Source organism: Desmodus rotundus, chromosome 1 (genome assembly GCF_022682495.2).
Source record: "Desmodus rotundus isolate HL8 chromosome 1, HLdesRot8A.1, whole genome shotgun sequence".
Classification (NCBI taxonomy): Eukaryota; Metazoa; Chordata; class Mammalia; order Chiroptera; family Phyllostomidae; genus Desmodus; species Desmodus rotundus.
The window spans coordinates 36805250-36820562 of NC_071387.1; the positions used below are offsets into that span (position 1 = coordinate 36805250).

General features: G+C 42.7%; 1 protein-coding gene across 8 annotated transcripts in view; it reads left to right on the top strand.

The window, feature by feature from the left end:
* Positions 1–15313, top strand: part of FRMD3 (FERM domain containing 3) — a 265496-nt gene that overhangs the window by 190027 nt on the left and 60156 nt on the right. For all 8 annotated transcript variants that reach the window (XM_024560008.3, XM_024560010.3, XM_024560009.3 and 5 more), the window contains 4 exons: positions 7551–7638; positions 9261–9349; positions 12098–12161; positions 13058–13146. In XM_024560008.3, coding sequence (XP_024415776.2) covers positions 7551–7638; positions 9261–9349; positions 12098–12161; positions 13058–13146 — 330 coding nt within the window. The remainder of the gene's footprint in view (positions 1–7550; positions 7639–9260; positions 9350–12097; positions 12162–13057; positions 13147–15313) is intronic.

Genomic DNA, 15313 nt, shown 5'->3' on the forward strand with positions numbered 1-15313 from the left:
AACTGTTTCGCCACCAAGCTGGGATGCCCTTCATCATCTACACACCTGCATAACCTCATGTTTTGAAAGATTTTTATCTGAGAAAAAAATTTCATGAAGCAACAATGAATTTGCTTCCTAATTTTTTATTAGTCATACACATCTACAGCTACCATCCATAGCCTTTGAATATCAAGAGGTCACTAGCCAAAATCAGAGAAAGTTAATGCTAAATTATTACACTTGAGGTACTCTTGGGGTTCAAAGAGTACCTCTTGGGGTTATCAAATGACAGTCCTTGGACTAAACTCTGATCCAGATGTATATTCTTTGGACTGAATAATAGTTTTTAAAAATGGAATCCTTTTACATAAATTCCAGCTTTACCGTCAACTGGATGATTTGGTCGCACTTGGCCCTGATCCCTACATGGCAGCCCTTAGGTAGAGGTGAGCAGCAGAACCATTTAAAAAAATCATTTGCTCTTTGAATCACTACCATCCCTGCTTAACCAGTTCACTTTTGCCTCCATTGGTATGGAGTTTGAGATCATCTTCTTTTTTTAATCCTCATGTGAAGATGTTTATTGATTTTTGAGAGAGAGAGAGAGAGAGATGAGATGAGAGAGATGAGATGAGAGAGATGAGACAAGAGAGATGAGATGAGAGAGAGACGAGAGAGAGACGAGAGAGAGATCAGTTGCCTCCTATATGCACCACAACCAAGGAAACCAAGGATGGAACCTGCAACCTAGGCATGTGCCCTAACCAGCAATTGAACCCACAGCCTTTTTGGTGTACAGGATGACACTCCAACCAAATGAACCACACAGCCAAGGCTGTGACCACCTTCTTTTACCAATAAGGAAAGGGAGGTCTGAGAGAGTCACTATTCCAAGGCTATACAGTTCTGAAGCGATAGACCTTGACCTGAATCCTGAGATTCCCTCTGCAGTGCTCAGATATCTAAGTGCTGCTCTCCAGTAAGTCTTGTCCTTGCCTGGCTCAGAGCATCATCACTGTCTTCTTCATAGCATGACATTTACCCCAGTTTGTAGTGTTTTATCTAGTGCTCTGCATAGAGATGGCCCCTAACAGTCCTCAAGGAGTTTGCAAGAGTTCTAAGTAAAGAATCAGAGGTGAGACACTGGGGACTTGTACTTCCAGTTAAGGTGTAGAAAAGCTTGAGACATTGATCTCCGCCCAACACCAAGATAACACCAACAAATTACAAAAACTGCAGAAATCATATTTGCAAAACCTATCTGATTGCTGAGGACACAAAGAATTCCAAATGTACTAGATTGTCTTTCTGAGGAGAGTGGAGACCTGTGGTGGGAAGTCGAGGGCTGGGCCATGAGTAGGCTGACTAACTTGAATAATTGGGACCCAAAAGGCTCTGGTTACAGAGTGAGTTGCACTTTCCCACCATCCTTTGGCCCCCAGCCTTCAGTGAGTGAAGAGGGGCAGTGTGCTGAAGTTGGGCAGGATGGGAGAGCCGAGTGAAATCCCTCTGAGGCATTCCCAGCCTTCAGCCAGAGCCTGGCAACTCTTGCCAACTATGGGATTGAACCACAGGGAGGGAAGAAAAGTCCTCTGAAGTGCAGAGAGCCAGCAGTGATACTAAAGAGCAGAGGGGATGCCCTGCAGCTCAAACAGTTGGCAGCCCAAATTTTATAAAATGTAGAGAGTCCTCTGGCGTCTCTTGGGCGCTAAGACCCAAAGTCCTGCCGCAGGGCAAGTCCTGAGATCACTCACATTTGAAGCCCATGGTGAGCAAAATCGAACTAAAGTCGCAATCAGGTTGCAGAAAAATTAACCTAACTTAAGCTGAGAATGCTACTTTTCAGCAGACCACTACATTGGTCTTCTACCCATGGGTTTAATTCTGGAGCTCATAGACCTAGATGAGTCAGGTGGAGCCAAAACCACCCCCTGCCCCACCAGCTGTGCTCCAAGCCGTCCAGATCATTGCTGGCAAGATCCGCACTTCATTCCACAATTAACCACTAATAATTTGCATTCATCTGGGGACACTATATGTTTTTGCACTCAAGATAATTGTATGCTAAAGGCTGACCAATAAGAGAGTGCTTCCCTGTGGCAAAAAGTACTCAAGATGAGCAGAAGGGAACTGCATAGTTAAATACATAATTACTTGACCTCACCTAACTTATCACAGAAGCATACCTTTAGAGAATTGTTAGGTCTTAAAAAGGAACTCAACTAATCGCTGTGTTTTTATTTCTAAATGTCTTGTTAGAGACACTATTAACCTTCGAACAATTCCTGATGTGAGATTTAAACACTAGAAAATCATTATTTTCCATTACCCAAGAGATTTTTGCCAGAAACAAATGTCCACTGAGGGATTCAAGGGAATAAAACAAAGCATTTCTGTGTAATAGATCTTAGCCTCTTCCTGAAAACCTGATCATTCCATGGTTTCTTCCTCAGTGAGTGTGGGGGACGCAAGGGTTTCTCGTGCCACTGGTCTCCACGTTTCCTCCACTGGTTCTGAACATTTGTAGTTAGCTTTCTCTGTGTGTGACTTGTTAGATTAAATCTTTTAAACACCTAGCCATTGGAGATCTGCAGTCAAACCCAAAGCAAACAATAACAATTTGAGGACTTTTATTTCAAAGAGGGGCCGTCGCTTTGCTGTAAAAATCTTGACCTGCTTCCCGACATTTCCCCCAATGTTATATTTCTATCAGTCACATGCAGGGTGAACAAGAGAACACGTGTTCTGTGCCAGGCTCTACTCCAGCTGCTTTGTATCTGTTAACTGCTTACTCTTTACACCAGATCTTGGAGGTCAGTACTGTTTTCACACTGACTTTCTGCAATCAAAGAGACACAGCTTCACTTACTTCCCATTCCTGTGTTCAGTTCCTAGATCAGGGTCCAGCTAACTTTTTCTGTACTAGGCCATTTAGTAAATATTTTAGGTTTTGCAGGACATAGGGTGCCTGATGTCACCACTCAGTTTTGCCGTGATAGCATGAGAGCACCCTTAGTCTGCAAATGAATGGGCGGGGCTGTGTTCCAATAGAACCTTATTGACACTGAAATTTGAATGTCATATAATTTTCATGGGTCGTGAGATACTCTTCTGCATTTGTGTTAAACCATTGAAAAATGATAAGCCATCTTAGCTCAAGGGCTGTACACAGCTAGGTGGCAATCAGGATTTCACCTGCAGATGCGTGCTTTGGTTTGGGGATCTCTGACCCAGATTAAAATGGAGACATCTGGGCTCTCTAATCAGGTGTAAATACCAGTCACTTGGGGTGGATTGCCTCATCATTGGTAAGTTGCAGTGTTTAGATTATGAGAAGGGCTTTCTATAAGACCTGATATTGAAATGCTCTGCCATGGCATCCAGGAGCACAGGCAGGTGGCTCCTGACCACCTCTGGTTGGTAGTGGGGGTGGCTCAGGCTCTAAGCAGTGCTTTGGAAGCAGGCGGACTTGGACTTGCACGTGGCTTCTGCACGTACTAGCAGAGAAGCCTTGAGCAAGTCACTTTGTTCTTTGAGTGTCAGAATCTACATCTACAAAATGAGAATAAGATTTCCTCCTTTATAAATAGTAAGTGGAAAAAGATGCATTGCTTAGTAATAGAAACAATTATATATTTCTTGGGACAGTAGGATTTAGTAAAAGATAGCTCTGCATGTATATTTATATTCCTGACCAATTCTGTTTAGTTCAGTGATGCTTATAGATTGTATAATATTTCATCCAATAATTCTTAAAAGCCAATTGTTTCTTTTAATCATTGTAAAATATATAATATATGAAAGACTATATAAAACAGTATATAGATGTATAATTTAAAGAATAGTTGAAAAACCACCCAGGACCCCTAACTCTGCTCATGAATTGGAATGTTACCAGATGCTTTGAAGTCCCTTCTGTGCCCTGCCCCCCCTCACCCCCAGCACCTTCCTCCATTTTCTACATTATTCTGTATTTTGGATTATTCATTCTCTTCTTTTGCTTTTATAAATGTACTTCATATATATCACTAAGTAATACATTGCTTTGTTTTTGCCTATTTTTGACATTCATATAAATGGAATCATACTCTTTATATCTAATTTTTTCTCATCAGCATTATTTTTTGTGATTCTTCCACATTGATGCATATAGCCATAATTTAGGTCTTCATTTTTTCTTCTAATTAATTTTCTGCCACATGAATGTGTCATATTTTATACATCCATTTTTCTGGTGACAGACATTTAGGTGGTTTCTCATTTTTTTTCTATTACAAAGTCATTATGGGTTCTTGAATATTCTCAGGGGTATCAATCTAGGTGTGGAATTTGCTGGGGCATAGAATTTGCACAACTTCAGCTTTTTTAGGAAGTGGTAGCTTATTTGCTAGGGGTTGCCCCAGCCTACATTCACCAACAACTCTGAAATAAAGATGCTTCCTTTATATATCAGTGAACTTTCAGAACACAAAGACTAAAGAGAAAATCCTGAAAGGCTTTAGAAAGACTTTATCTTCCTAAACCAGGGTCTTGAGTTAATTCCTCAGGAATATATTTTGTAAAGGATGGATTTAAAAACTCTCTCTTCTATTAAAAGTAAAAGGTAGTATATGTGGTACCTTCCCTTCCTTTTCCAAGTCCCTACGGACAATAGAAAAAGTATTAGATGGTGGGTACAGGAAAGGATACCATCATTGGATCAGAATCCTTAGGTATCTCTGGAAGACAGGAAGCAGAGGGTATCCAGGGCAAACACACAGAGAGGAGAGGAGCAGTTCCGGGTGCTCCAGGCAGCAGGTACACAGGTTGGCCATCACGATGAGTAGGCAATGGCCTTCGGAGCAGTCGGGCCGCTTTGACCTCTTCCTCTGCTTCCAGGCTTGATCTGGGGGTACACTGTGTGTGGAAAAGAGCTAGAAGGAACCAGAACTTTCAGCTTTAAATCAAATTACTGACACACACTTCCCACATGGCACATCCCATCCTTCCCTACAGTCTTTGGAGGCTGCTGCATTCTGCATTCAGTGAATAACATCAGATATAAAGGTGACTGTCCAACCGAGAATCACCAAACACTTAAGGGAACAGCAACTCAATGAATGAGAAACTCTGACTTAGCAAACCAAAAGCACCATCACCAAGAAAGCAGCGTTAATGGAGCAAACAAGGTTGGACTTTAAAAGTGGATGTAAGACAAGTAAGAAGAGTTTTTCATAAAATAAGAACAAGCAACTATTTCAAGAGCCAAATATAGTCATCCCTTGGAAGTATTCTGGGTTTGGTTCCAGATTGCTGCAAGTGAGTAATAATAGCAAGTCACATAAACTTTTTGGTTTCCCGGTACATATCAACGTTATGTTTATACTCTACTGTAGTCTATTAAGTGTGAAATAGTATTGTGTCTCAAAAATGTACATACTTAATTAAAATATTATATGACTAAAAAATGCTGGAGGGGAGTTGATGACCACTGGCTGATCGGGGTGGTGGTTGCTGCAGGTTAGGGCGGCCGTGGCAATTCCTTAAAGTAACAGTGAAGTTTGCCGCATCAACTGACTCTTTCACTTGGATTCCTAGAGGCCATTGCAGGGTTATTGATTGGCTTAATTTCAATATTTTTGTGTCTCAAGGAATAGGGAGGCCCAAAGAGAGGGAGAGAGGCGGGGGAATATCCAGAACACATATTTATTAAGTTTACCTTCTTATGTGGGTGTAGTTCATGGTGCCACAAGACAATTAAAGTGGTAACATGGAAGATCACTTATCACAGATGACTGTAGCCAATACAATAATATGAAAAAGTTGGAAATATTGCAAGAATTACCAAAATGCGACAGACACAAGTGAGCAAATACTATTGGACAAATGGTGCCCATAGACTTGCTCAATGCAGGGTTGCCAAAAACGTTCGATTTGTAAAAACAAAAAAAACAAAAACAACAACAAAAAAACCACACACAACAAAAAACAAACAACCCCCCCCCCCCCAGTATCTGTGAAATGCAATAAACTGAAGCACAATAAATTGAGGTATGTCTCTAGATCAGGGGTGTCAAACTCATTTTCACCGGGGACCACATCAGCCTTGTGGTTGCCTTCAAAGGGCTGAATGTAATTTTAGGACTGTATAAATGTAACTACTCCGTAACAGTTAAGTGAGAGCTCAGCGCTGCCGCTGGGTAGAAACAAGGTGCCGGGCCGGATTCAGCCTGCAGGCCTTGTGTTTGCCACCTTTGCTCTAGAAGTTACATGGAAAATGAAATATTTAATTGATATTTAAAAACTCAAATAGGATGAAAAGCAGGATGCACACAGATGAAGAATAAATTAGCAAGCTGGAAGGTTGAGTTAAATAATTCAAAATGTAGTATAAAAAGAAAGAGACTTAAAGAATGAAGCAAAGGTTAAAAGACTTGAAGGATAGATCTAAGATAGACTGGCTAGGGCCTCTCAAAGGAGAAAAGAGAAAGAGCGACTGGGAGTAAAGAAGGAAGATGAGAAGGGAAGAAAAGAATCAAAGAAATGCCAGAGAAAGCTTTGGGTTGTTGGATTGAAAGTGTCTCCGCAGCGCTGGTCATGATGAATAAATGAAGATGCTCTTAGACATATCACAGTGAGATTTCAGTGTACTAGGGCCAGCGAAAACATCTCAAAAGGCTTTAGCGAGAAGAAAAATGGGACACTGTTTTGATGGAGAGGCACGAGGATGACTCTTAGCTGTCTTGAGGGGGTCATGGAGGAAATCTCTCCTTGGGGAGAAGCTTAGGTGGAAATAGGTTTAATATTGCAATACAGTTTTACCTTGGAAAACAAAAGTGAATTCCTGCTGTTTCCTTAGCAAACTCTTCTTGGTTGTTAGGGTGCTGTGTTTACCCTTGGGGAATAGTTCAGATCCTCTAGGATACCGTGGGATGTTAATGTCAGCCAAAGTGGAGTCTTTGAAATGCTGCACAGTCCTGGTTTGGAAGTTAGCCCCCAAAGGGCTTTTCACAGCCATCTACATTTATAGTCCTCTCCCCCTCTTGAGGCCAAGACCTTGTTTACCACCCAGGAGGACAGTGCTAAGACTGGTGGCTGAGATTTCCTTTCAAAATCCAGGGCTTTCCAGTGGAATGGTTGGCAGTTCATCCTCACCTGGATGGCTCTCTTCAGGCTTGTTGATGAGGTGACAGGATTGCCCACTTCCTTCCCTGAGCAAGAAGGAATGTCATTTACCCTGGATAATCTTTAAAATAAGTTGGAAAGAACAGATGCTGAGTTTTATTTCATAGTAAGATTACAGGCCTACTCTTCGGTAACTTGATAACCTTGATTAAGTGTACGGGTCGCTGGAGTCCCCGAGTACTTGCGGGTTTATTATGGAACACTCGGCCGGGGAACAGGAGCTCAGGTTCCTTGGCAAAGGGCCCCTCGTGGTGACGCATAATGATCAGTCTTACTGATTACTATTTGTGCAGGGATTTCTCTCTTTATTTCGTTTAGGATATCACAGTTTGTTGAATGAAGGGACTCCATGTCTCTTTTATTTTCCATATTAACTCTCTCCCTTTTCTTGTGTGATGTTATAGAGGCCAGAGCCCACCGGTTGCTGAATTTAACTTACTCCTGAAAGCTCACACTTTGGAAACCTATGGGGTGGACCCCCACCCATGCAAGGTAATTGCTTCTCACAGTAGGCCGACATTTAAGGACTGTTTTGTCCCAAAAGAGTTCATTGTTTTGTATGTCTGGCAGACCCCTCCTAGGATATTTCCACAGCCTGCCCCACCGCCCCTCATTGGCAGGGACAACAGTGGGCTGCACTCTCATGTTTTGGTAGTTGGTTCTCTCCATTGGAGTCAACCAACTGCTTGGTAATTGCTATGTAATAGCCACATATTCCTAAATTAACATACATGGATGCATTCATCCATCAGGGATGGTTTTTTCCCCAAGAAGTTACAGGGTCCTAACACTTATTTTCAAGGCCATTGCTGGCAAGAATGCAGTCTGAAAAGATGGGAAAGTGGAGGAAAAGAAAGATTTAAAATTATTTTTTGACATTAGGAGTATTTTTTTTTTTCCCTTTACTCACATTATTTTGACAGTGTTTCTCTCAAGCATGAGACCTGGCCATGTGTATCAAAACCACCTGGGTCCCACCCCAGAACTACCGATTCCGAATCGCTGGGGGTGCCTCTGGAGGGTCTGCCTTTTATACAGGTTCACAAGGCGATGCTCATGCACACATTTTCCAGAACCGTTTTATGAAAACAGTTCCTTTCCATGTCTTAAAGTAACTACGCATCAACTAGGCACTCACCTGTATCCTGAACTAAGCATTTATATCAGTTGGTCTCTCAAAGTTCGTTCTTGAGTCACACCAGAGCATTTCTTTACCCAGGTGGGCACAGATAGTTGTATTTGGTCAAGTGCCAGTCTTACAGTTCTCAGCTTAGGCTCCTTGCTACACGCAAGTGGGGAGCTTCCTGAACTCCTGCCGTCCCGTTCCGTCAGGGTCTTCTGGGGAGCAGACCACATGCTCCAGATGATTCCAACGTGTACCCGAGGCTGAGAGCCGGTGGTAGTTGTCCACGCTGGTACATGCGCCTTGCAGTCTGCCCACACATTTATGTTAGAATATTTGCCAGAGGCCTCTTCCTAGTTATGGTGTAAATAAAATCAGTCCATTTAATAAATTAGATTTTTATCTACAAATCTGAGCCTCTCTGTTTACTTATTACTTGGAGACTGACTAGATTTTTATTGTTGTTCCTCTGCCTTTACTTATTAGTGAATGCTTGGTTTTCTGGGTTGAGGCTAGAAGCAAAGTAGGCATCTCTGGACACATCTTTACATTACAATTGCCAGGAATCCTGTGTGGGATTGAATCAAGCTACATTAGACGCTCAGGGCTTTGGTATCATAGCATTTTGGTTGCAGGGTTAACGACAACCAGGAACGGTTTGTCCACATTACAGGGGTAGATCTGAGGACTCAGGTGGCCTCAGAAGACATTTGGATGTTGGCACAGTGGTTTATGACTAATCTGGACTTTCCCAGGAGATTCTTGGAGAGGAGAAGTTCTGTCCTCAGAGGGAAAAGCTCCACGTTCCTGGACCTTGCCCAGACTTTGGAAGTGCTGTCCTTAGAGGTCCCATCTCAGAAGTTTAGTTTATTACTGCAATCATTAGAATTAACCTGAAATTAACCCAGGGTGAGGATGAACAAGCATACCACTTACCATTTACTTTATATTCCTCCTTCCAAATATGTTTTTATTTTATTTTATTTTTCAGGATTCAACAGGCACAACAACATTTTTGGGGTTCACTGCTGCGGGCTTCGTGGTATTCCAGGGAAATAAGAGAATCCATTTGATAAAATGGTGAGTACTTTTTCTCTTTATTTTTGGAAAACTGGCTTACAGTTTTTCATAATCTTGTTCTTCTTTTCCCACCTTTGGCTTTTTTTTTTTTTGACATCCTACCATATCAGGTAGGGTGCCTGGTATTCATTTCTTTACTTTGGAACTTCATTACAAAGGGATTTATTATCAATAAATGAAACCCGATCTAGGTTGCCCTGTCTTAGGAGGGAATCAGATTTGTCGAGCTGAGTAGTGAGCTCAGGAGACCTGGGGTGTGTCCCGAGCTCAGGGGCTCTGCTTCCAAAAAAGAAGGTGTCCAGTGTTTTCTCCAGTAGCTTCTGCTCTCACCAGAGGGTGACCGGGGTGCAGGGGTGGGGGTGGTGGTCAGGGAAGGTAAAGGTGCCTGTTTCCTTGAGCAACAGAACCCAGTCCCTGCCATTCACTTCAGTCTATCCTGTTGAACCCTTGCCGCAGGCTTAGTTTTTGTTATCCAGTGTACCAGTGAAGATGCTTTGGTCAAAGTAACTGTCTGCTCACAGTGCTTACCAGTAAGAGGGCTGATCATTTCACACTGCAAAAGTTAGAGACCTCAGACACTTCCATGATTCTTTAACTTAACTATCCAACAATGCTGTGTAGGATGTGGGTCACTCTGTTTTCTTTTTTGCCATTATAGGGTGGTAGCCTTTGTCCCCAGGCTCATAAAATGGCATGGTCATGTTGCAGCTCTGGCCTTTACATCTTCACGCAGCAACACCCAGAGCCTGAAAGACAGCAGCCCTTCCATGTGTCTGCTATTAAAGCAAGCATAACCTTTTCAGGAGCCCTGTGGGAGGCTACCTGTGTATCCAGTTGGGCAGAATGGGGTCACAAAGTGCCTCCTTAGAGCAACCCTTCTGAGAAGAATGGGAACTGCTGACTGGGTGGTGGAATCAAGATTCATGCTCTTGGGATTGGAAAGAACATGCTCTGTGTGCATACATGACCCCGAGGAGGAATAAAGCCTAGATTGTGTCAGTAAGGAAGTGGGAGGATGGTGATCCGCAGCACCTACTCTGTCCAATCAAGGAGCAACATGGTTTTGGTAAAGAGAGAGGAAGGCTGAGCATTGTATGTGTGATGGGATACCGGAAAGGCGGAATCTTGTTCCTGCCTTCAGCTGATTCACTTCCCTCTCCGAGAGGCCCTGACGGGTTTGTCAGCCCTGTTGTGTCTCACTGAGTCGAGGACTCACTCCTTTGGCTGAAGTGCTTGAATCTGAAGTTCTTCTTGATGGGCCAGTGGGCATCCATCCCCGTTCCTGAGCTGGAAATGCTCTCTTGGCACTTACCTGAACCTCAGTTTCATGGTTCTATAGCTTCAGGATTTCTCTTAGCACCTCATTATCAAGGAGCTCTCCCCACCTTCTTAGCCTTCTCCTCTTAGCTCCCTTCCTTTCAAACCTTCTCTACTAGATTAGCATTATTCAGCTAATGTCCACTCCTCTTCCTCTATCTTCTGGTCTTTTTCATGATCAGCCCTCCCTTTCTAAGATGCCCGGTTTCTTTAAATATCTTTTTTGGCCTGACTGTAATTGCCTTTTACTCAATTGATACTTTCAACCCCATTCCAGAATACATTCCCTGCTGACTTTGGTGGGCATGGGTATTTTGGGGACTTCCTCCATCCCACCCTAGGGCTATAAAAGGCTTTGGGGTCCTGAAGACTGTTAGAGCCTCAGGTTTTGAATTGCTTGAGTTAGGTTAGAACTGGACACATCTCAAGTGCAGATTAATTGCAAGCCTCTGCCCTCCTTGGACCTCACCTTCTTCCTGGGTACAATGAAGAGCTGAGGAGGACAGCCTGACCATTTGTTTCTACGTTCTACCTCTTGGTGTTTCTGCTGGGCCACTGATGCCAACTCCACCTTTCCCAGCCTCTGATTAGGCACATGTGTTTCCAATAGTCACGCATTGTTACTAACACAAATTGTCTTCTCACATTAATCCTTGGGGATGTTTTTGTTTGTTTTTTAAGCATCCATTGGGCCTTATCATTCTTGCAAATCCTCTACCTAAATTAAGACAACTTAATGTGACCGCACTGTTGTTTATTTCCTAGGAAAAGCACAGGGGCACACATCATCACTATCGGAGGAATTAGATCAAAGGGATAAAAATAGAATTCTCCCCTTCACACATATTTTCTAACCAAGAAGGTGACTTCATGTCTGCCTTTCAGACAGATTTTAATCAAGCAGCTCCTTAAGATGTCCATTCATCAAGCTGTCCTCACAATTCAGAGCATCTCCATATATAATGAAATATCCTATGAACAGGGAGAGCAGGAATGAAATTTCACAGTGTGAGGTGTGTGCTTTGTGGAGGTGAATGAAAGGATGGGAGAACAGATGTTGTGAATCCATGTCATTTCACTAACTGAATCTGAAACCACCACATTCTCCCTGGGCTGGCCGTTCTTGTTTTGGTTGTTAAAGTTCGTGAGACCTCTACTGCTCCTTGAAAGAAAGGTGTCGCTTAAGTGTACAAAGGTGGACTAAATAGTTGAGCTGCCTATGGATCTTTTCTTGGGAAGAAAATTGCTGTATAATTCACTCGGGCTTTTCACTGCTCACTTGGGCTTCACTCATGATAAGATGGTATCTTGTTTCAGCGCAGTCTGCTTGGCATTTGTGACTCAGCCGCATTCCTGTGGGAAAGCCAGGTACCCTGGTTAGTTGCCACTTGCTTTTTCCTCTCACCCAAAGGTATTTTTTTTTTCCCTTAGGCCAGATGTCTGCAAATTGAAATTTGAAGGGAAGACATTTTATGTGATTGGCACCCAGAAAGAGGTCAGATACTGCTTTTCTAACTCTCTGTCATTGTGTGTGAGAGTGTGTGTGGGCACGTGTGCCTACAAGAGAGATTTAAGCATAAAATATGCGTTTAGCCTTGTAGGCCTTAAAGACCATGACTTCAAAGTTTGCAGTGATAATGGAAGCTATATGCTTGAGGATGTTTGAGAGGGAAGCAAATAAACACTGGGCTTGCACATTTAAGAATAAAGTTAGTGAACAATGCTGAGCGAATACCCCTGTGTAAAAAATAGACTGGGATCGACTTGAGATTTAGCACATGGGACTTCCCCTACCTCTGTCACTTACCAAAATACAGATTTAGGAAACGTGCGAAGAATACTTAACAAGCTAGATACCAACCAGTGATGGGTAGAGTTTTATAAACAGCATCTATCAGATCCAAGAATCTTAAAGTAAAGGAGTTACCAAATATAGATCGGGCTCACATCTGGGGACACATTTGGGAGGAGGGCATTACTGAAACTTGGAATCTCAGAGGTAGGTCTGGAAGTCTGCACAATCTCCTGACCCCAGTGTTCAGTTCAAGCACTAATTATTCAATGTTGGCAAGAAAGTTTTTACACTAACCTAAGTATGATTGAGATGAGGCAGTGCCTGCAGAGTTGATCGTGAGGCTACTTTTTTTTTTTTTTTTAAATCAGAAACAGGGCCTAGATAGATTGGTGTGGTGATATCTGCAAAGGGTGAGGTGGGCCGGTGGGTGGAGGCTATACCATTTTAAAAACACTTTTGAGAACATAGTAATACACAAGTTACTTCAAATCTGTTTGGTAGGTGTCAGGATACAAATAGGTAGATAGTGAAGGAAAAAGATGAAAAGCACCAACTCTCTTTAACATGCCCTTTTTTGTTTTGTTATTTTTTATTAGAAAAAAGCCATGTTGGCATTTCATACTTCAACACCAGCTGCCTGCAAACATCTTTGGAAATGCGGGGTGGAGAACCAGGCCTTTTATAAGTAAGTAGCTTTTATTTATTTAATCATAGGTTTTTGAGAACACCCATGGAGCCCTTTTATGTTTTGTAGACAGCTCCATGTTCATTTTTTAAAATAGTCCTTTTTATTTTTTTAAATAAATTATGAATTTGGTGCTTTGTTCAGGGTGACTCCCTATTACTGTTGGGTCAAGCAAGTCCCGAGCTCCCTGCTGGGTGTTTCCCATGGAATTGCTGTGTGTGTGTATGTGTGTTGTCATTGCTATTTCCAGTCAACAGGTCACAGGATCTGTATTTGGTTGGCTGCCCTCCTCGGAAGCAGACCTTGAGAAGAGTTTAGTGCAAGTGGTTGCTTTGGGAAGTGATCACTGAATGTACCAATTGGAGAGTGGGGGAGGGAGACGGGGAAAGGAGCTGTGTAGGGGGCGCTATTGAGCAGGTCACTACTGTGGGCAGCTGGGTTCAGCTCTGCAGGGGAGCTCTGGCGGATGGCAGAATGTGACTCAGAGTTCACCCACTGACCGGAAGGAGGCTGGGCTGTTTATCTACCAATTCCTCATTTATTTTGGTTGAGGGCCACTTTGAGGTGGAGTTGATACTCTCTGGCACTTCTGGCCTACCCTCGCTTGGGTTGAATGTACACTCACGACCAAAAAAGAAACCTCTGGCAGAGAGTCACATGTGTTCCTAGTAAGAGGCCTTCAGTGTATAGAGATGAGAGCCAAAGTTTTATGGGTGGAATGCCATCAGAGCCTAGGATCATGGAAAGTCAGTGCTGGCTGGACAGGGCTTCGGAAACCATGCATAAAGCTGTCAGGTTTCCACAGAGGTTCAAGTTTAGGATCTTTTCACTGAGTTCCAGCATCTCCTCTTTGAGACACACTTGCTAACTGGAAGAGCAGTGGTGATGGACACAGTCAAGAACCTAGTCCAGCCTCAGGGTATCAGCATCACCACCCCCTGGAGCTCATCCAGGTGGATTTTTCTCAGTCTCTGTACCCCCTAACCCCACAAGATTCTGTCTTACTCACTAGACTCACTTCCCTGAAAATGTGAGTCTCTGAACTCCTGGGCTTTGGCTGATGAAGACCTTTAGGAGAATGATGTCTTGCATAATGATTTACAGACCCCTTCAGCCTCCCCTTCAACTCTTTTCCTTAAACAGAAGTGTAGGCAAAGCCCAGTAAAAAAATAAAGAGAACCCTGTGGTTGTTGGTGGGGACCAGAGTTGGGCCTAGGGACAGAAGACAGTCCATTTCTTCAGGAGCATAGGTGACCAGTTGTCCCAGTTTTCCTGGGACTTTTCCAGGTTTAGCACTGAGAGTCCATGTCCCAGGAAACTGGTCAGTCCTGGGCAAATTCTATCAGGAACATAATTTGAAAACCCTGAGATGAGATGATCTACAATAGTGGTGCTTCTAGCAATGACAGGAAATGGTGCTGCCTCTCGGTAGATTTTTTCCATAGTTGTCACCACCTCAAGGCATCTGTGTGCCCCTTCTGATGTTTGGGGACTGGGAAAAAAGGGTACCCAATGGACTTTGAAAAATCAGCATGTCTAGACCTCTCTATCTATGTGAGAACCCAGAAAGGGAAATACAAAGGGATTGATCTTCCCAGTCTTTAGTTGGAGTCTGCATATTTTTTTGGTTTTGTTTTTAAAAAATTATTTTAAAATTGAGATAATACATACTATAAATGTACCCCTTTAAAGTATGATTCAGTGGCTTTTAGTTTAATTCATGGAGTCATGCAACCATTACTACTGTCTAATTCCAGAACATTTTGATGAACCCCAAAATAAGTGAGTCACCACAGTCACTCCATCTTCCCCTCTCCCCAGACCTTGGCAACTACTCATCAACTTTCTGTGTGTATGGATTTACCTATTCCACACGTTTCCAATGAAATCATCAACTTGTGTGGTCTTTTGTATGTGACTTCTTTCACTTAGGTAAAGTTTCAAGGTTTACCTATGTTGTAGCATGTATCAGCACTTCATTGCTTACGGCTGAATAATATTCCATTGTTTAGATATACCACATTCTGTTTATTCATCATTTGATGAACATTTGGGTTGTTCCCTTTTTAAAGCATTATGAATAATGCTGCTATGAGTATCCATATAAATTTTTTCTTTGGACAATTCTCTTAGGTTTATTCCTAGAAGTGAAATTTCTGGATCGTAG